Raw genomic sequence first — 24,931 nt, forward strand, 5'->3', positions numbered from 1 at the left:
ACATGTTTTTTGGATGGGAGAGAAAACTGGAAGAGTTGGAAGAAGACCATGCAATTCCTGGAACAATGTGAGAACTCCCACAGACAGCAGCAGAGCCTGAGTCACTGGAACTGTGAGGCAGCAACTGAATGGCGGAGATACGGGGGAAAAGTTTGTCATCGTGACATCTTCACACTATGGTGTCACCCAAAGTGTTAGCACAGGCTTGATGAGCTAACTGGTCTCTTTGGAGACGCAAGAGACAGCAGATGCCAGAACCTTTAGCAACAATAGCCTGCTGGAGAAATTCAGTGGGTTGAGAAGCACTTATTGGGGATGGGGAGGAATTATCGATATTTTGAGTCGAAACCCTGGACTGGTCTCTTTCCCTGCCACATCATTTAATAGTTATGCATTTTGTGCATCGATTTGTAAGCCACACTTAGGATAAAAATTACTGACTAATCAGTTTGCTGGTCTCCTGGCAAGATTCCAATTCAGAATGAAGTCATATATATGCAATCAGGATACTTTCAGTTTCACCGATAAACATCTTTAACCACAAGACTGTCTTGCACCTGGGAGCTAAATCTACTTGGTACCGGCTGTAGGACGTTACTGTGTTTGCACATCGCAATAACACTTGGAAGACATTCAGCCTAACCTTTTAACATTTTGACAGCCACGGTGGTATAGCCTGCTTTGCCCTTGAGTTTGAATGCCGTAGCCTTCACGACTCTCCCGAATTCTCCTTCCCCAAGAGTTTTGCCCAGGACCAGATTCTTCCTTGCAAACTCCCACTTGGGGTCCTCCTATCACAGAAAAAGATACACAGCCACTTAAAACAGCTGAGACATAGGATCCTAGTCCACTAATGATGTCAGCATTAATTTCAAGAAATCCATAAACTGAACTATCACCTCACAGATAATAAGCATGAATGATTTAATTCAAAATTAAATCTCTTGTTATCACTTTTCATGTGGCCGATGAGGAAATGGAAATTATGTCCTATATGAAGATGATGCCTTGCTCATAGATGCAAATGATAGCCTATTTGGCAATTATGATCCAGATTTTACTGTTGTATTAATGGTAAGATATTAACAATCACTGTCAGTGACCTCCGTGAAATTGACAGGAGCTATAGGATTTCAGCCCATGTGTGGTTTAATGCAGAAGTCAGGAAGTTGCTGTCAGGGATTCAAAGCTCTTCCACTGGCTCTCTGCCTGACTTGGCAGACAGGCAGAAATTTTTCATAAATTAACATAAAAAGAAATTAACAGTCCAGACAGAAGCTAATGTGCAGAAAGAATGGGTGGGCTTGAATCAGACACTTGATCATTATGTTCTGCACTGAAATGTCTACTGCACAAGGTGGATGAAGCCACTGGGCACTTTGCATTGAAATTTGGCTGGACTTTTTAGGATGGAAGAGAAGTGAAAGTCTTTCAATCCAATGTTTGTGACTCTTGAGAACTTTCTAAACCATGCAACATTGGATGCCGAGTGGTTGAGTATTATCAAGAAATATTTGTGGACCCGGGTAATTGAGAGGAAGCAGGGAGGAGTAATGCTTTCTAAGGTAGAAAGTAAGCAGAACTGAAGCTCCAAATGACTTGCTTCCTCTCCTACCCATTAGTGAAAAACAACAAAGAAAAAATACAGATACTTGAAGTCTGAAAAGAAAACAGAAAGTATTGGAAATACTCAGCAGAGCAGTCTGCAGCTACAGAGAGAGAATCTGAGTTAATATTTATGTTGATGACCTTTCATTTCAAAACTAGGAAAAGTATATTTTAAGTTGCAAAGACAGGGGAGGGCTGGAGAGAACAAAGTGGATGTTCCTGATAGAGTCAAAGCCAAAAGAGACCTAATAACATAAATGCCGCCAGTGTCAGCTGAGAGAGGATGGTGAAGGTTTGATCATGGCAGCTGATAAGTCTGAAGGACTTGTGAGTAGAAAGAGGTAAATGAGGACTGAAATGAGAGAAAAAACAATGCTGAAACAGGGAGATCAGAGCACAGGAACTGAAGAGGACACCAAAAGCACTCAGTGGTTCAGGCAGCATCTGTGGAGGGAGAAAGCCTGGGGTAATGTTGCAGGCTGCTGAACTTCCAATTGCCAGACATATTAATTCTCATTTCTACTCTCAACCTGAACTGTCTGCCTTTGGCTACTTACATATTCACAATGAATTCCAACATCTCAGCTTCCGAACTTACAGATAATAGCCTTCAGGACTCAACAACAAATTCAGTAATTTCAGGTAACCAACCTTTCCAGTTTCTGTCAGAACCAGACAGATCTGATGAAGAGTCACTCATTGTGTCTTTTTCCCCACTCCATAGATGTTGCATGGCCTGTGGAATATTGACTGCTTTATTTTAAATCTTCCCCAGCTGTAACATTCTATACCTCATATATTTCAGAGCTGTCTCTTTCTCTGGCTCTCCCCCCCACTTCTGTCCTCCCTTACTTGCCTTTCTTCACAAATCCTCCTGACAGATCTATTGTGATGAACAATCCATCTAACCCACCATCATTTCAGCCATTCAGTTCTCTCTAGGTCTCCAGCTTATTACAGACGTTCTCTCCATCCTCCCCTCTTCACTGCAACTCAAATGGAGTCCGTTTTCCTAACTTCTCCTCATCGTTAACTTGAAATATTTCTCTCTCCGCGGAAGCTGGCTAAGCTCCTGAGTATTTGCTACATTTTCCACTTATATTCGTTATGTGTGGTGTTAATGAATCAACAAACATAGATCTAAATATTTAATGATTTTGTTGAAAACTTTGGATATAAACACCCAAGGATCAAAATGAACCAGTATTATGTGTAAGGCTTATGCAAGCTCTGCTTTCATCAGACTGATCCTTAAAAGGCTCAGCAGAAAATTCAATAAAATGGCACTCACTGGTATCTTGAAGGAATCCACAGCCACTTGGTTTTCCATGGAATCTATAGAAGGCCTCCGGATATTATTGGAGGAGTAGCTGATTGGATAAGCCTGAGCTGGCCTCCTGAAGGTCATTTCTGCTGAAGCGATGGGGGGCTTGGGAGTGGTTTTATGGTATCGGTGAATGAAATAGGAGGAAAGCAGCACAGACAGGATGAAGGACAACAACACCGCAGCTGCAATAATGGTTTTACACAGATCATCGCAAGCCTCCCCTGTGAATGAAATGGAACAGAAAACCCCATGATGGTTCCACCAAATGATTAACATCAATGCACCTTCCTGCAGATCTACACCAAGCACCTTGCTGAGAGCTGTTACTTTTCACCCACCTTATCATTAATTTAACATAACAGTAAACATAATGACAACCTTTCTCCCTGTATCTCTACCATATAACTGCTTCCTCACAGTTCCAGTGACCCAGGTTCAACCCTGACCTCCAGTGATGTCTGTGTGGAGTTTGCATGTGCTCTCTGTGGTTGTGTGGGTTTCCTATGGACGCTTCTGTTTCCTTCCACATCCCAAAGACACGGTAATTTATATGACTACCTCACTATTTTGCTGTCTTTTTGCAATACTTTTTAATATTTCTTACTGTAACATAGCAATTTCTACATATTGCATTGTACTGCTGCTGCAAAATAGCAAATTTCACGACATACATTTTGTGGCTAGTTTATTAGGTACGTCGGTACACTTGCTCAGTAATGGAAATATCTAACCAGCCAATAATGTGGCAGAAACTCAATGCATAAAACATGCAAATATGGTCAAGAAGTTCCACTGTTCAGACCAAACACTAGAACATGGAAGAAATGTGATCTAAGTATACTTAACCGTGGAATGATAGTTGGTGCCGGACAGGATGGTTTGATTAATCAGAAACTGCTAATTCCTGGGATTTTCATGCACAACAGTCTCTTGAGTTTACAGAAAAACAAACAAACAAAAAATCCGGTGAGCTGCAGGTCTGTGGGCAAAAATGCTTTGTTAATGAGAGAGGAGAATAGCTGGACTGGTTCAAGCTGACTGGAAGGCAACAGTGACTTGAATAACCACACATTACAACAGTGGTGTTTAGAAGAGCATCTCTGAATGCACAACAAGTTGAACCTTGAAGTGGATAGGGCATCAGCAGCGAAAGACCACACTGGGATCCACTCCTGTACCTAACAAAGTGGCCACTCACTGTATGTCAGTGATAATAAATTCGAATCAAATTCTGATAATTGGTAGCTGTAAATTGCTCAAATGTGTAGCTGACTGTCAGATACTGAAAGAATTGATGGGAATGGGGGAAGAATATGCTATGATGAATAGATCATTAGTAGAGGAATGGGATTGCTCTAGATTTGATGGGCTGAATAGCATCCTATGTTGTAAAGAAACCTAAATGGGAGATACACAAGTATGCTTTTGGATCTCTTGTGGTGAGCTGATGCAACTAGTTTGTGGCGGTGACGTCCTTTAGACCAGAGGTTAAACTGGAGGCAATTCGTTTCAGCATTTCACTGACTCCTCCTTGAGCAGTCAGTATTGGTGATTGTGAAAGGTGGTGTACAGAATGGCACCATGTGGTGGACTGGAATGAGATGCTATCTTTTACCATCTTTCATTTTCATGAATTAAACCCCCAACTCCCATTTGTTCAATTGCACTTAACAGAAAATACATCAGGACATTGCCCACATGATAGAAGATGTACACACGGGATGCCAGTATCTTCTGACATCCCCAACCACTTTGTGGGACCACTGTGCTCACAAATTGGAGAAAATTAGCTAGTGACAAAATATAGTCCCAGCAATAAACGTACCAACAAAATCGTTCTTTTGGCAGATGCATTTGTTTTCGGAGTAGCACACACAAGTTCCAAAGCCTCCTTTAATTCCTCCCAGCTCTCCAGGTTCAAATCCACCAACGACTTTTTCCCCCTCTAAATCAATCATTAAACAGAACACATGAGGCAGGTTTATGGAGGAAAGCAATTATTGCTATTAGAAAAAACTCATCTTTTCCTCAATTACTCAGCTATCTGTTTTCACTTTCCAACATAAATTGTCCTTGGTGTTTATTTCTCCATCCTGTCAAGTTCCTGTTCTGGGCTGGAATGCCAAGAAGAAGCCAGACATTGTGAAATTTGACATGTCCTTATCTGAATGTGCACATCTGACAGCATAGCTCAAGGAAGGAACGGGGGAGAGCTGTGAGGATTGAGCAGACCCTCCCCCATATATATCACTGATGTGGGTTGCGGGAGGAAAACAGTTCAAAGCTGATGTGTTTTCTGCAAATAATGAGATAACTGCAGTTCAACAATTTTGGTTGCATAGGAAAAACAAAGTTGAGGAAAATTTATTAAAACCTATTGAATATTGAAAGGCCTAGATAGAGTGAATATTGGGCAGATATGATGAAGTCCTGAAGGGTTTTGTCCTGAAATGTCGACAGTTTATTCCTCTCTATAGATGCTGCCTGCCTTTCTGAGTTCTTCCAGCATTTTGTGTGTGTTGCTCTGGATTTCCAGCATCTGCAGAATGCCTTGTATTTAAAGTTTAAAGAGAACAATTTAAAATGCAAGTAGGGAATGGAGTCTTGCTGAGATTATAGGAAGTGTGGGTATGGGGCACCACTGAATTTAACCGGAGTGCAGGAAACAGGACCAGATGAGCCCGATGCCAAACCATTGGAACTTATGAAACAACAGATAGCAAATTATCACAATTTTACTCCACTGCTTTGCTGCTGCTGATGCTGGTAGAATATATTGGAGATGGAGTCTGGGCCAGAAAGGACCGAAGTATAGATCTGTGAAATTAAAAGGAGCAAGAGAAAGAGGGTGTGGAAGTATGAAGATGTAACAGAATGGAGCAAGACCAAAAAGAAGATTGGGTTTAGACAAAATGCTCAGACTATTTGCATACTTTTACTGGACGGAGGGATAGAATTAGATAAATGGCAAAGGGATCCAGAATCTGAACATAACTGAAAACAGTTTGTGTCACATGCAACTATTTGTTCTTTGTGATAAACTACTGGAGATTTAGTATGCAAAAATACGGGTTGTGATTCCATACCTATGCAGTCCTGTGGACACGTTCCCTTCTTCTGCTCCACCACATCACAATATCCATCAGGGCAGCTGGAGAGATCTGATGAGCAGGTAGAGTAATTTTTGGATATTCCTGCAGGGATAAATAAAAGACTAGAAATGTCACATCAACTAATCAACGAGACACTGTATTCACTAATATGCAGTTGGATTTTGAATAACATACAGTGGTGGATTGATATGTGCCATACTTTATCGGTTGGGTTGAGTTGTTGCAATTTACTTGCATACGTTTCATCTCCATGCAAGGAGACATTGTCATTCTTGCATGGTGACAAAATGTTTGCAAGTAAATTGCCAAGGCTGGAGAACAATTCAACCCAACCACCAACACCCAAGCTACACATCTTCTGAATTATTTCCAATGATATTCATTCTATGTACAGGCCATCCTGTCCATAGACCTCAACTTTCTGAACTTGCCATTCCAATGTATTGTTCTGTTCAATTCCCTCTCATGTATTTAAGTTAATTTCATCTCAATGAGTTTGTGCTCTCTGTGAAAGATTCTGGTATTCTGTTTACCAAAAGCCTTAGAAACATCTTTTAGTATTGTGCACATTTGAATACTAGGAAGCACCATGTTTGGCTGAAGGGTCTTTTTCCATGCCGTATTACTGTACACCTGTCTCAATTTAGATTGTCTTAAAAATCAGGAAAAACTGGAAGTTTGGGAGACATGGTTTTCGAGTTTGATGTCTCTTGGTATGATCTTTGGTGTGATATGAGAAAGCAAAGCTTTATGATATTTTAACTAATAACAACCTTGCTGTGGACCTGCCACTTTCAATACTTCAATTATGAAGCTTGATCCTACAAACACTGTCCGAAGATAGATGAGGGATCAATTGCCCTATCTTCATCTCTTCCAAATTTTACTGAACTACTTTTTTGTCCTGCCTTACAATAACAGGCTGCCAATTTATTTCTAAGATGTGAAAGCATTAAATAATTGTCAACATTAATACTGTTATGAACCCTGTTGATTCATTCAGGAATTAGTAAGATCCATAACAAACATGCCAAAAAACAAACATGCCAAAAAAAAGAACTATTGTGTGGAATTATTACTGAACATCCTTACCCTTCTCATAGCCCTGTCGCCACTGACATCTCCCAGTTAATGTTCCAGGTCCACCACATTCCTCACACTCTGAGCGCTGTTTGTTTGTTGCACAGATTTTGGGGCAATTATTATTTCTCTCCTTGTCTAGGGAGAAGAAATGCATGTTAATTGGAATTAATTTCTGCCCTGGTTCAAGTTTTCCTTTGCGTGCTATGTGGAACATCGTCGTTTAACATTATATGCTGTCATTCTGAATTAAAAACAGCAGTGGAGTGAATTACTTTTGGGTGGAAACATCAACTGATCTCTTACAAGAGGAGTAATGGGTCTCAGTGTACCTTGACTAGAATGGTCCACATTTTTACACATTCATTAATTAAACTAGCTCCTCTTTAAACACCACAATAATCTAGCTTCATCATCTCTCCGGGGTGGACAATTTCAGAGATTTATTGTGGTCTCCTGCCATAATTTTTTAACACCAGAATGCCACCAATGCCTGTGTTAACTAATCTTCTATAGATGCACAGTGGAGAGTATCCTGTATGTTTGCATCATGGCCTGGTATAGGAACACCAATGCCCAAGAACAGAAAAGCTTAAAATGGAGTGGATGCGGCCCGGACCATCAGAGACAAAGGCCTTGACACCCACTGAGAACATTTACAAGGAGCACTGCCACGAGAAAGCAGTTTTCATCATCGTGTACCCCCATAGTCTCTTCTCACTGCTGCTATTGGGAAGGAGGTACAGGAGCCTTAGGTCCAACATCACCAGTTTCAGGGACAGTTATTACCCTCCATCAGGCTCCTGAGTGAGCGTAGGTAGTTTCACTTACCTCAACATTGAACTGATTCCACAACTTATGCACTCACTTTCGAGGACTCTACAGCTCATGTTCTCAGTATTATTTATTGGGGATTTTTTGGGGTTGCACAGTTTGTCTTCTTTTGCACATTGACTGTTTGTCAGACTTTTTGTGTGTAGTTTTTCATTGATGCTATTGTACTTTGTTCTATTGAGAATGCCCACAAGAAAATGAATCCCACGGTTGAAAGTGGTGACATAAATGTACTTTGATAATAAATTTACTTCGACTTTGAACTATTGATAATTATACCACTTAGTAGCTCAGCAAATGTGGCATGAGGGGGCTTGAATTGGATGGAGGGAGTAGTTTTTCATTTTTACTCTTTGTCCAGTAGTTCTGCAACATATTATTTACCCCAGTACTTTTTCACCATATACAGCATATATGAATGGCAAGGCTGGCATTTTTTGCCATGCTTAATTGTTCTTATCAAACACATCCAGTATCCCTTTCACTGGCTGGCACTAAATTGTTTGCAGAGGTTTTATGATAGATAGACATGAACTGTGGCAGAATTCTTGTGCACTCCGCTGCACTGGTCAGTCAGCAATCCTAAAGGAATCAGAAGTGAATCTGAAGACCTTTGACAATGTTCCGGATGCTTATATCCACACTATGGAACAAATGGGTTCGATGGGATTACTATCAAGGACATATACAGTATACAGAAAGGTGCCGGATAAAGTGCCAGTAACATCATGACGGATTCCACTCACCCTGCTCGTGGACTGTTTGTCCCATTCTCGTCAGAGAGGAGGCTATGTAGCACCCATGCCGGGACCATCAGACTCAAAAACAGTTACTTTCCCCAAACAGGATGGCTGATTAACACTTCCACCCACTAACCCACCCCTCCATACCACCCACCACCACTATTTTATCATTTTCTGTCAGGCACCTTAGTGCCTGTAGTGCCATTTTATGGATATACGATCAATCTATGCATACAAGCTATTTTATGTATTTATATTTATTGCTGTTTTTTCATTGTTGTGTATTTTTGTGCTGCCTTGAATCCAGAGTAACAATTATTTTGTTCTCCTTTACACATGTGTACTGGAAATGGCATTAAACAATTTAAATCTTGAATTTTGAATTTACACTTTCTGCTTATCCTGCATAAATGGTGGTGAACTGTGCAGACTTGTTCAGCAGGATGTGAAATCACTCCATGCATTTATATCATGGCCATATGCCAATATGCACCAAATATTAATCTGCCATGACTGATTTGCCGAGGTTGTAAAGTCAGCCAATGCAGAAAGTATAGTATGTTAATATGTCTGTACCAGGTTTGAAATAAGACTGAATGCATTTTGTGGGATTTATATTCATAATTAAGATTCCTGCTCTAGTACTCCAGAAGAATCTCACCATAAGAATTTAAAACACCAGAACTAAAATGTGTTATCAATAGAAATGGCTTATTGGATTGCATTTATAAACAGGTTCACCAAAAAAAGTGGTGGATACAGCCCAGTCCAACACAGGCAAAGCCCTCCCCAAATTGAGCACATCTACAAAGACCACTGCTACAAGAAAACAGCATCCATCAACAAGGACCCCCACCATCCAGACCATGTTGTCTTCTCACTACTACCATGGGCAGAAGATAGAGGAGCCTGAAGTCCCATGCAACCAGATTCAGGGACTGTTATTACACTTCAACCAGCAGACTCCGAAACGAGTGTGGATAACTTCATTCACCTCAATACTGAACTGATTCTACAACCTATGGGCTCTCTTTCAGGACTCTACAACTCATGTTCTCAGTATTATTCATTTACAGTTTTGTTTATTTGCACATTTGTCTTTATTTGGAAACTGGTTGTCAGTATTTATGTATAGATTTTCATTAGTTCTATTATATTTCTTTATTTTCTTGTTATTGAATCTCAGAGTAATATATGGTGGTGTAGGCATACTTAGATAATAAAATTACTTCGAACTTTTGAACTATCATTCTTCAGGGATGGATTTCAGCTATGGGTCAGGTTTAGATAGGATTCCAGTCCTACAGTGATGAGGTCCATCATTAATTGTCTCTGAAGTGATGCTACACAGTATTTGGTTGCATCAAACCAGCTCAGACTATCTAGGGAGCAGCAATAAGTAGTAAACTAAAGTAATTTTATTTATTATTAAGGCACATGTATGTCACTGCATACTGCCCTGAGATTCATTTTCTTGTGGACATTCACAGTAATTACCAAGAAACACAACAGAATCAGTGAAAAGCTGCACTAAAATTAAGACAGACCAACACCAGTGTGCAAAAGGCAACAAACTATGCAAATACAAAAAAGGGGAAAATATAATAATAATAATAATAATAATAATAAATATTACATTTTGAGAACATTTAAGTTGCAGAGTCCCTTGAAATTGAGTTCATTAATTGTGGAATCAGTTCAGTGATGGTGTGGGTGAAGTTATCCACTCTAGTTGAGGAACCTGATGGTTGAAGGGTAATGTTGGAATTGTCTTTTTCAGCAATGCCTGGGAATTTTTTTCAAAAACATCTCCCCAAATGGGTCATAAGAATAAACAGGAGATACACCACTTCCCCCCTCCCCATGCAATCTATCAGTTTTGCCGTTCCATTTACAAATACTGCCCACATTTCACAGATCGGTCATACTCTTTAAAGTACACATTGACAGATAAAAGAAGCCTTGGCCATAATGCTCTGACATTCATTAAGATCATTGTAGTGTATTTAATATTTCAGTAATAATAAAGTAATACTGTAAATATATTGTTTGATTGAGCATTCTTGTTTGTTTACATAATTCATTAGGGGTTATACGCAAGAAGTATGTGAATGGCAAACGTTATCACACCACCATGTCACATGTCAGCGCTTCACTGAAGTAGAACTAAGTACACGAGTATCCCTGGGCTCCTGTGTTTTCCTTTCAATTAGCTTCTGGACTTACAAAGCATGACAATCATGAATCATGGTGGTACAGTCCTGCTCCATCATTTCTCTTCACTCTCATGGACAACAATGAAGGAAGAGACTTAATAAAGAAGACAAAGCAATGAATTCAAAATAAAAAAAAGGATGATACTCACATTTACCCTCCAGTGTGACAATAATATTGGTCTTTGCCTCTTCCTTGCTCAGTGATTCATTAGCAATGACAATGTAATGAAGTTTGACGCACGTGGTATTCCTAAGCATCTTCACATCACTGATGTACAGGATCCCAAATATATCTTCGGCTTGCTTCAGAACCCCTATGATAGATGAACAGCCTTTGTCCTGTTGTGTGACGTTCTCTTCGCTTTGGATCACTGGCACCAGTGTGTAGGTTATGCTTAAAGCTTGAAAGTTCTGACAGTTTGCGATGCAAATTCTTCCCATCTGTAATTGACAACCAAGAGTTAAATAGACCACAGATAACACCCCATCTATTGAGCACAATTTGACATTGGTTAACATTCCCACCTCAGAGATGGAACGTAGAGGGTTCAAACCTTTGGTTTAAAGATGAGTTTTATTTGTCACATATACATCGAAACATACAGTGCAATGCTACATTTGCATCAAAGTCCAACATAGTCCGAGGATGTGGGGCTAGCTACTATGCTACCAGGTTACCCGTGATTTTATTTAAAAGTTATTCATGTGATGTGATGTGGATGAAGATTTGAGCTCAACAGTTGGGAAGTTATTTTGCAGTTTTATAAAACTCCAGTTAGGCCTCATCTGGAGGATTGTGTTAATTTCTGGTTGCTGCATTACAGGAAGGATGTCGAAGCCTTGAAGAGGGTGCATGAGAGGGTTATCAGGATGCTGCCTGGATTAGAGGGCATGGGCTACAAGGAGAGGTTGGACAAATGGTTTGGTTTCTCTGGAGGGACAGAGGCTGAGGGGAGATTTGATAGAGGTTTATAAGATTATGAGAGGCATAGATATAGACAGATAGTATCTTTCTCCCAGGGTTGAAGTGTCTAGTACCAGAGGACATGCATTTGAAGTAACAGGGGGTAAATTCAAAGGAGATACGTTAGATTTTTTCTAAATCAGACAGTGATGAGTGCCTGGAATGCATTGTCAGGGATGGTAGTGGAGGCATACATGATAGAGTCATTCACGAGGCTCTTAGGTAAGTATATGAATGTGCTGGAAATGAGAGACTAAAGACATTGTGGAGGCAAAAGGGATTATTTAGTTGGATATTTGATTACTAAGTTACTTTGGCACAAACACTGTGGGCCAAAAGGCCTGTTCCTGTGTTATTCTGATCTACGTTCTGTGTTCTACACTGATATTTTAAAACTAGTTTGATAGTTGAAAGAAAGGGTTAAGTAATGAAAATCCATTGCTCAACTCACTGGTAAAAATAGCCCACATTCTCTGAACTTCTCCCTCACAAACAAGGTCAGAGTTCAAGGCTATGATTGATGCGCTGTAAACCGCCAGTGCTAGATTACATCTGCGGACTAATTGCTATCAAATTTCATTGATTATCCTGCTGAAACCCTGCTCACTTAAATTCAAAAAAAAGTTAATTGTTACCTTTGCAGAACGTCCTGCATTCCTGTTCACTGAGAAGTAGAATGTTTTCTCAGTGAACTCAATGACAATAGGCCGGACCGTAACATTGAAATGAAGCATCACGGAGCTGTTGGGACCACTGTACTCTGTGTCCTGGACCAGTACGTCTAAACTGAAGGATCGGTTCTCTGAGACCGACAGGCTCCTCTTCAGCAACAACTCTAGAATAAAACAGAAAAATACTTTGGAGTACATCGGGTCCACAGCAGAGAAATCAAACGAGTAAATTTACTTGTCTACCTTCATATCCTTAATTTTGGTCATAGAATCATAGAGCAAAATGGGCGAGAAACGGGCCCTTTGGTGCAACTAATCCATGCTGACCACAGCATCCTCCCTGCTCCTCAGAGTTGCTTGCATTCAGCCCATAACCTTCCATGTCCTCCAAAGGCCTCTGAAATATTGCATTTGTACCTGCCCGAACCATTTCCTTTGGCAACTCATTCCTGACATTCTGTGTAAAGAAGTTACCCCTCAGATCCCTTTTAGATCTCCCCCCCCCCCTTACTTTGTATCTAGTTTTGGACTCTCCATCCACAGAGAAAAGACTATGACTGTCCACCCACCTTATCCATAGCTCTCATGAGTTTATGTACTTTCTATGAGGTCAGCCCTCTTTCTCCTGCACTCCAGGGAAGAAAGATCCTATGATTCAGGCCTGCTAGTCCAGGCAGCATTCTCATAAATCTCTTCTGCACCCTCTCCAGCTTGACAATGTCTTTCCCATAACAGGGTGACCAAAACTGTGCACAATACTTTAAATAGCCACACCAAAGATTTGTATAACTGCAACATAATGTACTGCCCGTACTCCAAAATCCGATGCCCTGAGTCCTGGGGGGGGCGGGGTGGGAAGTATGCTAAATACCTCCTTCACTACCCTTTCAACTTGCGTAGCCTCTTTCAGCAAAAAGACAGGCATGAGTAGATTAGCCTAAATCATTAACTCTGTGATTTATGGGTAGATGAGTAATTCCTGAGCCATAAATCCTTATGACTATGTGGCCACAGCAACACATCTTGCTCAATCTCTTCTACAGTTAACCAATTTCAATCAATCTCATTGAATTTTGACCACCTATTGTCTAACATATTGAAAATCACTGATTTAACAGCTAGTGTTTCAATCCCTTGACCTGCAACATCCATCTGCCTTAAGTTTTCAAACAGTGGGTCCTTGTATATCCAGATGGACAGAATAAATGTCAATAAAGTTCCTCGGTAATCTCTCATCAGAAGGCAAACTGCAAACTTGTGTATTTTTTTATTGCTTTGTTATGTTTTCATTCTATGAAATTAATAAAAGATCGAAAAGAGAAAAAGAAAATTGTATATCTTGCAATCTGGATCTGAGAAAGAGACTGAAGTTGCTGAAGGCTGAGCAACCCGTGCCTCTCTTCCTTGGAGAGATCAGCAAGGTCACCACTCCATCCATTAAAGGAATGAATACAATGCTAAGCGGGGCACAAGATTGTCTGTTGATTAGTAAGTTCTACTGAAGACATTATAACATTTATAGTGGAGGCCAAGTCATTCGGTATATTTAAAGCAGAAGCTTATAGGCTTTTGATGAGTAAGAGTGCCAAAGGTTACAGGAGGAAGGCAGGAAATTGAAGTTGACAGGGAAAATAAATCAGTCATAATGGAGCAGACATGATGGGCTGAATGGCCTAATTCTTCTGCTATGTCTTATGGACTAATGGTCTAAACTATTTATTATTTTGTATATTGTCTGTCCGCAGACTGCTTTCTTTTGTCCTAATTTTGCTTTTTCTTGTAAAAAGCATGGTTATTTTTAATTAATGTTTTTAGTGTGGATGCTGCTTATCTGATGCTACGTGCTTGTGATGTGGCTGTAGAGTTTTTTTATTGCACATAAGAATATGTGTACTTATGCCTATGACAATAAACTCAACTTTGCAAGACCATTGTGAGCATCAAACAAAAGCTAATGGTAAACAAAGAGTAGACCCATTGTGTTGGCATGCTCCTGCCCCACTGAACTCGTGTCCACATGCCTTGACTCCATTTATCCTCCTTGGTTCAGTCCCTTCCCACCTACATCTACAACAATTCACATGCTCTCAATTTCCTCAAAACTTTCAATTCCCTGGCCCTGAATCGCCTCATTTTCACCATGGTTGCCCAGTCCGTATATATCTCTATACCACATCAAGAAGGCCTTAAAGCTCTCTGCTTCTTTCTTGACAACAGATCTGACCAGTCCCCTCCACCACACACACCTCCATCTGGCGGAAATGGTCCTCACCCTCAATGATTTCTTTCAGCTCCTTCCACTTCCGGCAAATTCAAGATGTCACCATTACCAGCCTTCCCAACTCTTTCTGTGCTACATTGACAACTGCATTAGTGCTGCTTCACGCACCCATGCTAAGTATATCAATTTCATCAACTTTGTCTCCAACTTCCCCCTAACCTTAAATTCACTTGGTTCATTTCAGACACCTCTCTCCCATTTCTTGATCTGTCTCCATTTCTGGAGACAAGCTATCTACCGATATCTTTTATAAGCCTACCAATTCCCATGGCTTTCCTGACTCTTCATCTTCCTACTCTATCTCCTGTAAAAAGGCCATTCCTTTTTCTCCCCAGTTCCTTTGCCTCTGCTGCATCTTTTCCCAGGGTGAGGCTTTCCTTTCCAAGACACCAGAGATAGAAACACAGAAGAAACATACAAAATCTACAGCACAATACAAGCCCTTCAGCCCACAATGCTGTGCCAAACATGTCCTTACTTTAGAAATTACCTAGGGTTACCCATAGCCCTCTATTTTTCTGAGCTCCATGTACCTGTCCAGCAGTCTCTTAAAAGATCTTATTGTATTCGCCTCCACTGCCATTGCCAGCAGCCTATTCCACACATTCACTACTTTCTATGTAAAAACTTACCCCTGATATCTCCTCTGTTCCTACTTCCAAGCACCTTCAAACTGTGCCCTCTCATGTTACCCATTTCAGCCCTGGGAAAAAGCTTCTGACTATCCACATGATCAATGCCTCTCATCATCTTATACACCTCTATCAGGTCACCTCTCATGCTCCGTCACTCCAAGGAGAAAAGGCCGAGTTCACTCAACCTGTTTTCATAAGGCATGCTCCCCAATCCAGGCAACATCCTTGTAAATCTCTGCACCCTTTCTATAGTATCCACATCCTTCCTGTAGTGAGGCGACCAGAAATGAGCACAGTACTCCAAGTGAGGTCTGACCAGGGTCCTAAATAGCTGCAACATTACCACTCAGCTCCTAAACTCAATCTCACTCTTCCCTCAAAGAACAGGGTTTCCCTTTCTCCACCATTGATGCTGCTCTCACCCACATCTGCTCCAATTCCCAGACATCCACACTTACTCCATCTTCCCACCAGCCTTAACAAGGATAGTTCCTCTTGTCCTCACCTACCACCCCATGAGACTCTGCATCCAAGACATCATTCTCCACAACTTTAGCATCTCCAATCACACCCTACCACTAAACACATTCTTCGCACCCCCCCAACTCACCACTATCCACAGGGATTACTCCCTCTGCAATTCCTTTGTCCATTCATCCCTCCCCACTAATCTCTCTCCTGGCACTTATCTCTACAAGTGGCAGAAATGTTATACCTGCCCATTCATCTCTTCCCTCACCTCAATTCCGGGCCTCAAGCAGACTTTGCAGGCAAGGCCACACTTCAACTGCAAATCTGTTGGGGTCGTCTACCTTATCCAGTGATCCCGATGTGGCCACCTCTACATCGGTGCAATCCGACGTAGATCGGGAGACCACTTTGCCGAGCAGCTCTGCTCCGTCCTCAAAAAGCAGAATTTAATTCTTTTCCCCAAGTCTACTCTGACATGTCGGTCCATGTTCTCCTCTTCTGCTATGATGAGACCACCTTCAAGTTGGAGGAGTAACACTTCATATTCTGTTCAGGTAGCCTCCAAGCTGATGACATCAATATTAATTCCTCCAGCTTCCAGATATTTTTTCCCATCCCCCTTCCTTCTTCTTCAACTCCTTGGCCTCTTAACTCTTCACCTCAGCTGCCTAATGCCTTCCCCATTGGCCCTCCTCGTTCCCTTTCTCCCATGGTCCACTCTTCTCTTCTATCAGATTCCTTCTTCTCCATCTCTTCGCCTTTTCTACCTATCACCTCCCAGCTTCTTATCTCATCCCTCTCCCCCACCCACCTAGCTTCACCCGTCACCTCTAACTTGTGCTCCTTCCCCCCATAGCCCCACCCTCTTTTTTTGGCATCTTCCCTCTTCCTTTCCAGTCTTGAAGAAGGGTCTCAACCTGAAACCTTGACTGTTTATTCACTTCCATAGATGCAGCCTGACCTGCTGAGTTCCTCCAGTATTATGTGTGCGTTGCAGTAGATGATCAAACTGAGAATGATCCCAATGTTAGCACAAGGCTTCCTTCCTTTTGTAGGCACAAGAGACAGCCGATGCTGGAATCTTGGAGTAACAGTTAAACTGCTGGGGGAACTCAATGGGTCAGGAAGTATCTCTGGAAGGAAATGGACAGTGAAGTTTTATACCTGGACTGGTGAATGGCTGTCCATTTCCTCCAGAGATACTGCCTGGCCTGCCAAGTTCCTCCAGCACTTTTCCTGTTGTTGTTTCCTTTTGCATTCCTGTCTCCTTGCACTAAAGGCCAACATAATGAGAAGATGGCAGTGCGACACAGCGTGCGCAGCCTCTCCGGTGATGAATATCTGTAATCTGTCAAGTAGGAGGCCATGCACAATTCTGATTTGATGGAGGCAGACGTGAGAGCATGGAGGAACATCTGGTGAAACTTCTGAAATGCCTGCTTCGCTGCTGCTGCTACTGTGTGATCTGAAATCTCCAGAGGGGAAGGCCCTGAATCCTTGGCTTTGCCTGTTGCCTGGCGGCCAGGGCCAGGGTCGAAGCGCTCGGTGCTTGATGTCAGAGGGGTGGTCGGAGGCTCGAAGTTTTCAGACGGACTCAGAGTCAGACTGTGGTCGGGTGCTTCCAGGATGCTGCATCAGCAAGTTTGCGGCGCTGGAAGCTCATGGCAGGGAGGTTTTCTTTCTTCTACTGTCTGCATGAGATGATGGGCTATCGGGACTTTGAGACATTTTTTTTTTACTGTGCCCATGGTCTGCTCTTATCAAATTATGGTATTGCTTTGCACTATTGTAACTATATGTTATAATTATGTGGTTTTTGTCAGTTTTAGTCTTGGTCTGTCTTGTGTTTCTGTGATATCATACCGGAGGAACACTGTATCATTTTTTAATGCATGCATTTCTAAATGACAGTAAACGAGGACTGAGTATCCTCATAATCTAATATCCTTGATTCTCTCCCAGTGGCAAACCCGTCCAAGAGGGCCAAACCTTCACCTTGAAGGCACTTTGTAACATCATTTATCTGCACACCTCCAGTCTTCCCCACCGCAATTTTAGAGTCGGACTGCTATTTTCCCCAGCCACTCTTTGCCAAATGCAAAGCTTTTGGTGAGATTTTACCGTATTTGTTTACCGTCCCCCGGGCAGGCCTATCTGCGCTGGCCGGTATCTCCAATGCAGTGGGCTTCACGCGGAAGTTCTCTGTGATCCATGTGTCATTCCGTGTCACGGTGGTTGTGTACTTAGTGGTGCTGTCGATGTCATACACAAAGAGAGTTGCCACCACAGTGTGCTGCAAAAGAAAAGAAAAATAAGCTTAGAAACAAGTGTTGCCCATGGCAACAGTAAATACAAAACAGTGTAGTTCTTGAATTTGCTCAAAACACACAAAATGATGGGAGAACTCAGCAGGCCAAGCATCTTCTATAGAGAGGAATAAACAATTGACATTTCAGGGAAAGACATTCTATGAGGACTAGAAAGGAAGGGCGAAGAAGCCACAATGAGAAGATACGGAGGGGGAAGGAGTAAAAGTTGGCAGGTGATAGGTGAAACTAGGTGAGGAGGAAGATAGGTCAACGCAGGAGGGTTGGTGGTAGGTAGAAGTTAGGTTCATCTTGAAAGCATTCGATTGTTGAATTCCTCCCTAACTTCAGAATCAGAATCGCAGTCAAAATCAGATTTAATATGTCATGAAACTTGTTGTTTTGCAGCAGCAGTACAGTGCAATACATTTAAAAACTATAAATTACAATAAGAAACATATATAGTTTATACATTTGGTTCATTATCTGTTGAGAAATCTTTAAGAAATTCCAACCAACTTATGAAAAAGAAGGACAAAGTTGTCAAAAATATTTCCGTTAATTAATTGTGGTAATTGCGAAAATAGCTTAAGCTACATAAATCATGGCCTTGTATCATGATTGTAGAGTTTCTTATTGAAGTTACCAATTTCCTCAACGTACACTGCTGCTCCAATCCATGGATATCATTGGATTTTGGGATATGCTGCAGCAGTAGCTGAGCCTGAGTGGTGTTTTAGCTCATCTTGGAGACCCTGGAACTGTGAATGGGAGCAGCTAGTGTGAATAGCCTGATGCAATAGAGGTCTTACATTGCAGAATCTGCGATTTATCCTGTTCAGTCATTCTGGAGGCCAAGTCATCAGGCAATTTAAAGCAGGTGTTGATAGGTTCTTGATTGGCAAGGACATCGAAGGATATGGGGAGAAAACAGTAGAATGGGGCTGAGTGGGAAAATAAATGGTGGAGCAGACTCAATGGGCTGAATGGCTTTATTCTCCTCCTATGTCTTATGGTTTTAATAAATAGTTATTTTCCCAGGTTCAGCTTGGTCCTGGTCAAAATGAGAATCTTTTGCAACCGCCTTAAAGATGTCTCACACAAAGGCCAGCCACTCCAGCCACTCCCAGATAGGCACCATTATCAACTTAGATCATCATTATCAACTTAGACTGGGACTTGATTTCAAGATGCTGTGGCTGAAAGATAAACGCCAGAGGTAACAGTGCTAAGCATGGCTGTTGGACAACCTAGCAGACTGTTGAAGAAGGTGCAAGAAAGAAAATCTGAAGCAGTGAGGTATTGGTGCAATGGATCATAGGGAGAAGTTCTACCAGGCCCAGCAGCCAAGCCATCTGTGAAGACCAGATCCAGCTCCTGGCCTTCATGTGCAGCTTAGCTACTAAGCCTGGCCTGCTGACAGGAGAAGGGGCAAAGACAGGTTACTGGCACCATAAAACCAGTCACTTCAGGCAGATGGAGCTCGTCAGCCATGGTTGGCAGCTCATCTAGGAGAAAGAGAACACTGATCTCAAACCTCTGTGCCTTGCAGCTCTACCCACACATGGAGGAAACTACAGGAGTAAACCCTGAGGAAAAATCTGGAGCTCTAGTCCCTAAAGCAGTCCTATGTTGAGTTCAACATTGACTGGCAACTCTTGCAATGTTGCTGGTGCCAAACTGTATCAGTCTCTGCCACTCCTTTGGATTCATCAGCTGTGTGGAGAGGGGGAGCTTGCTGCCTGGGCAACAGCTTGCTCTCTATATCATACTGCCCTGGCTTGCATATAGACAGCGATGGTCAACCCTGACCAACAAAGGGCCTCAAGATTATATGGAGGACAGAAAGCATTGTCTCCATACAGGCTTAAGGAAAGTCAGGGTATCTTGCTTCCAGGATGCACAGGTCAGATATCAAGTGCTCATTTGACAGAATGCTAGCAGGAGGAACATTTCCTTTACATGCCAACATATGCCCAGTGGCCACTTTATTAGGTACATTTGTACACCTGCTTGTTAATGCAAATATCTAATCAGCCAATCATCTAACAGCAACTCAATGCATAGAAGCATGTAGACATGGTCAAGAGATTCAGTTGTTAAAACAAACGTCAGAATGGGGAAGAAATGTGATCTCGGTGACTTTGACAATGGAGTGACTGTTGCTGCCAGACAGTTTGAGTTGGTTGAATATCTCAGAAATTGCTGATGTCCTGGGATTTTCACACAGCAGGGGTTCCCAACCTGGGGTCCAGGGACCCCTTGGTTAATGGGTAAGGATCCATGGCATTAAAAAAAAATGTTGGGAACTCCTGCTCCAGTGTTTAGAGAGAATGGTGCAAAAGAATTCAAAATAAATCCAGCGAGCGGAAGTTCTGTGGGCAAAAACGCCTTTTTATTGGGAGACATCAGAGGAGAATGTCCAGGCTGCCTCCTCTAGGTGAGGACAAAAGGAACTCTATCCTTGTTAAGGCTGGTGGGAAGACGGAGTGAGTGCGGATGTCTGGGAAGTGGAGGAGAGGTGGGTGAGGGCAGCATCAATGGTGAAAGAAGTTGACAGGAAGGCGACAATAACTCAAATAACCACATGCTACAATAATGCTGTGTAGAAGAGCATCTCTAAATGCACAATATATTGAACCTTGAAGTGGATGGGCTAAAGCAGCTGAAGACCACACTAGGTTCCTCTCCTATGGCCACTTCTTCAAATGCACTTCTAAAGTTCCCACTGAGTGTAGGTAGAAGTTATCTAACTATAGAGCTGTAGAAATTAATGGAAGAGATTGGCACTAATCTAAGTTGTTGCTATATGAAGCATGTCATCTAATGTTAGATGATTTTGCAGTGGGAGAGCTTTTGTAGACTAAATGAACTCCAATCAGACAAGGTGGGGAGTGTTAAGAGTGTTTTTGAGGTTAGGACATATAGCAAATAACTTCAGCAACCAATCTTCAAATCTGAATATAGACTGTAGAGTAAATTTAAAATGCAGCTCTGAACAAAAGGTTCCTAAAAGTCATGAATCACAGTTAATGAGAAGACTAGACAATGCTGATTAAATTGCATTCAGGTGTCTGTGGTATGGGTGCGAAGGTTGTGTATAGTTCAAAGGAAGCATTGTGAATGCATTGTAAATATGGAATTGTCCCTTTTAGCACATAAAAATGTCATATAGCGTTGGGCTGAGCAGACCTCTTCCTTCGAAAGGGTTTCCATATGATGCCTGCTGTGTCGAATACAGAGACTGCTTTATATCTACCAGCACTTCTCTCCGGTGATTTTGTTCATGCAACAACAGGGAGCAGAGGGTTGACAGGTTCAACAGGTGGAATGATGGAAGAGCAGTTCAACTTTTTTAATGGGGAGGCAACAGCAGCAAGCAAACACATTGGAGCAAACCCTCATGTGCGCAAATCAAAGTTTTTAATTAATTTCTAATTCCAATCATATAACATAGACAAAGTCAAAATGTCAATAAATCAACAGGGAGAGGTAAAAAGCAGCGAAATGGTGATTTAGTACTAAATATCTAACAAGGAAGATGGACGGTCTGGGGGGTCTTGCAGGGTTGATATATTGAACATCATTAGTGTCTCAGAGACAAGGGGGAAATGATTGCAATTAATGGGATACGTCATAGGAAGGATATTAATTGTTCAAATAAAAAGACATTAGGAGAAAGGGAGATGGTGTAAAAAAATGAGGCTCAAGTGGAGAAGAATATATGACAGAAGGCTACCGAATCACTTTAACTCAAATTACTAGACAGTTTTTAAGATACTCTAATACTGGTAAAATGCCAAGTGGCCTGCAGAATGGCAGACATTACACTTATTTTTAGAAATGACAGACCAATGAGATGGCATTCATTGTTAGTCAAGTAATGGAAATCCATCTTAATGATAAGACCCTGGAACAACTGGAAGGAAATGAAATCATACATCAAATAGGGTCATGTTCAAAGTTCAAAGTACATTTATTATCAAAGTATATATACAATATACAACCTTAAGATTCATCTTCTTGCAGGCAGCCACAAAACAAGGAAACCCAATAGAACACGTGAAAAAAAAATCCTGTATGGGTTTTGTATGAAGGTCTTGCCAATTTAGTTGTAATGATTCATTATTTCCTATATGCCAATATAGCATATTTAATATAAATATAGCACATTTTGCTTATATAGCACATTGATAGGATAAAGAGCTTAGTAAGTGCAAGCAGTGAATGTAGTTCAATTAGGTACCAGTTTTTTATTCCTTATTTCTGGGATATAGACATAATTGGAAATCCCTTACAGCTCTGGAATTGAGGATATAGCTCATAGTCAACTATATTGATGGTCTGAACTCACAAATAGGACTGTAAAGGGTCTCGACCCAAAACTCCAACTGCTTATTCCCCTCCATAGAAGTTGTCTGACTCGCTGAGTTCATCCAACATTTTGTGTGTGTTCCACATAGGACAGATAAGGTAAGGGTGGCAGATTTCCCTAAAGGAACCAAGTGGATGTTAACTGTTATGAATTTTGTTCATAAGAATAGCTTTTGTTTAAAAAAAACAAAATGTACTTAATTCCTGAAATTTAAATACCCGGGGTATTATGGTGGGTGGGATTCAAATTCAGTTGTCTAAAGTGATGGGCCAGGAATTTGGCTGCTAGTTTAGTAATTTAGACAATTCCCATTTGCCCTGGGAAGGCTGTATCACTCTACACTGGCACTGGAAGTAAAGAAAGCAGAAAATATTTCACAATGGACAAGTAACTGGTTCATCAATAAGCACGTGGCACAAGGAAATATTGTCCACTGCCTCACAAACTTCAATACATGTGAATCCTTAGTCAAATCTTTCTGGAAGTTCACAAGGACCTCTTTTGGGTTGTCTTAATTTTCCTGTAAATAATCGCCACACAGATATCTCGAGCACGATCATTAGCCTGCTGTTGATAAGCACAAAACCCGGGATTCTAAAGCTGACCTGGACCAGCCCCAGGAAGACTTGAACATCCACAGGATTAGGGAGGCATGGAGCAGATGCAATTCAAAGCCAAGAAATGCAGTGACTTTTATAGGACTAAAATATCCAATAAGGAATTGCTACTAAAATGCTCAGAGAGTAGTATGTCATGAGTATTTGGCTATAATCTTTAAATGCATATGGCTGTGTTTATAGCTGGACTGAAGTTTACAGCAGGGAATTTGCACATGTATGTTTTGATTTAACTACACAGAGGATGGGTGAATGCTTGGTATAGGCCTTACAGAGAGCAAATTCATTTAAATGAATCGTTCAGATATTTTCTGGAATGGTTGTTGAGAGCTCATATTTGAAGGACAACCCAGAGATTTTGAATTGGTTACTTCCACTTTTGCCATACAAAAACCCAGAAGCAGAAATTGACATTAATCCTCATCAGAAGTCCTACCTCCTTCCTGTTGAACTCGATGAAAGCCTCAGCTGTGTCGTTGCCGTCAAGGATGTATGGAGCATTATCTCCTTCATCGAGGACAGTTACATGCAAGGATCTTTCAACTTGAACGATCTGGGTAGGTGTCCGCAATATACACTTGACAATAATATCATACATCTCCATCTGCTCCCTGTCGAGAGGCTTCACCACACTGATCTCAGATGTCTCCTCATTGATCCTGAATGGATGGGAAGCATCTGAAAGATGAAGGTTTTGGAGTAACGCTCAGTAACGTTCCCTGCAAATTCCTGGTACTTCTACCCAACAATCGGGGAAGAACAACCGGGATGGGGGAGGAGGTATCCACATAGGCACGTCCACAAACTGATTTTTGTCAAGTGATGGTGTTAAAAGTTCTGAAACCCACGTACATAAAATTACAGTATTTCTAACATGGTAGTGTAGTGGTTAGCATAATGCAATTACAGTGCCTGTGACTGGGACTCAATTCCGCCACTGTCTGTAGGGAGTTTGCATGTCCTGCCTTTGACTGCGTGGGTTTCCTCCAGGTGCTTTGGTTTCCTCCCACATTCCTACGACGTATGGGCTAGCGGGTTAATTGGTCATATGGACAGAGCAGGCTTGGTGATTGGAGGTGCTGCATCTCTAAAATAGAAGCCATGAACTAATCACACAATGAAAATGGCTCAAAGGAATGCAAGTCTGTTCTTGTGTTGCTTCCACTGTGAACTCAGAAAAATCTGCCCACTTACCAAATAGATCAAGCCAAATGCTTAATAAAATTTGTTATCAAAGTACATATATATCACCTTGAAATTCATTTTTGTACAGGCATTCACAACAGAGCAGAGAAATACAATAGAATCAATGAAAAACTACACACAAACAACCAATGTGCGAAGGAAGACAAACTGCATGTAAAATTAAGTAAATTAGTAATACTAAGAGCATGCGTTGTACTGAGTCCATAGGTTGTGGAATCGGTTCAGTGTTGAGAGAGTGAAGTTATCCACACTAGTTCAGAAGCCTAATGGTTGAAGGGTAATAACTGTTCCCGAACATGGTGTTATGGGACCTAATAAATCTGAGGGATTAGCCTTGTCACCATTGTTTAAAGTACCAAAGCCAAGTCTCATTTATCTGCTTCAATAATGATCTCCCTGTATTGACAGCAGGGGTTCAATACTTTCACAGGGAGGTTACATATTGCCAGTGACAGACCCTCTTCAGCTCTCCGAAGGGAAGATG

The 24,931-nt window shown here is 41.5% G+C and overlaps 1 protein-coding gene across 2 annotated transcripts in view; it reads right to left on the reverse strand.

Moving 5' to 3' along the window:
• Positions 1–24,931, reverse strand: part of ret (ret proto-oncogene receptor tyrosine kinase) — a 132,299-nt gene that overhangs the window by 25,474 nt on the left and 81,894 nt on the right. Inside the window, exons 4-12 of one of the 2 annotated variants that reach the window (XM_063070535.1) lie at positions 23,678–23,919; positions 18,065–18,236; positions 12,521–12,720; positions 11,071–11,362; positions 7,141–7,266; positions 6,022–6,129; positions 4,761–4,880; positions 2,900–3,156; positions 644–791 (exon numbers count right to left, since the gene is read on the reverse strand). In XM_063070535.1, the coding sequence (XP_062926605.1) occupies positions 644–791; positions 2,900–3,156; positions 4,761–4,880; positions 6,022–6,129; positions 7,141–7,266; positions 11,071–11,362; positions 12,521–12,720; positions 18,065–18,236; positions 23,678–23,919 (1,665 nt within the window). Of the gene's footprint in view, positions 1–643; positions 792–2,899; positions 3,157–4,760; positions 4,881–6,021; positions 6,130–7,140; positions 7,267–11,070; positions 11,363–12,520; positions 12,721–13,370; positions 13,392–18,064; positions 18,237–23,677; positions 23,920–24,931 lie in introns of those variants that run through there. The other variant, XM_063070536.1, reaches the window with a different exon arrangement.

The sequence above is a fragment of the Mobula hypostoma genome, chromosome 18 (genome assembly GCF_963921235.1).
Source record: "Mobula hypostoma chromosome 18, sMobHyp1.1, whole genome shotgun sequence".
Lineage (NCBI taxonomy): Eukaryota > Metazoa > Chordata > Chondrichthyes > Myliobatiformes > Myliobatidae > Mobula > Mobula hypostoma.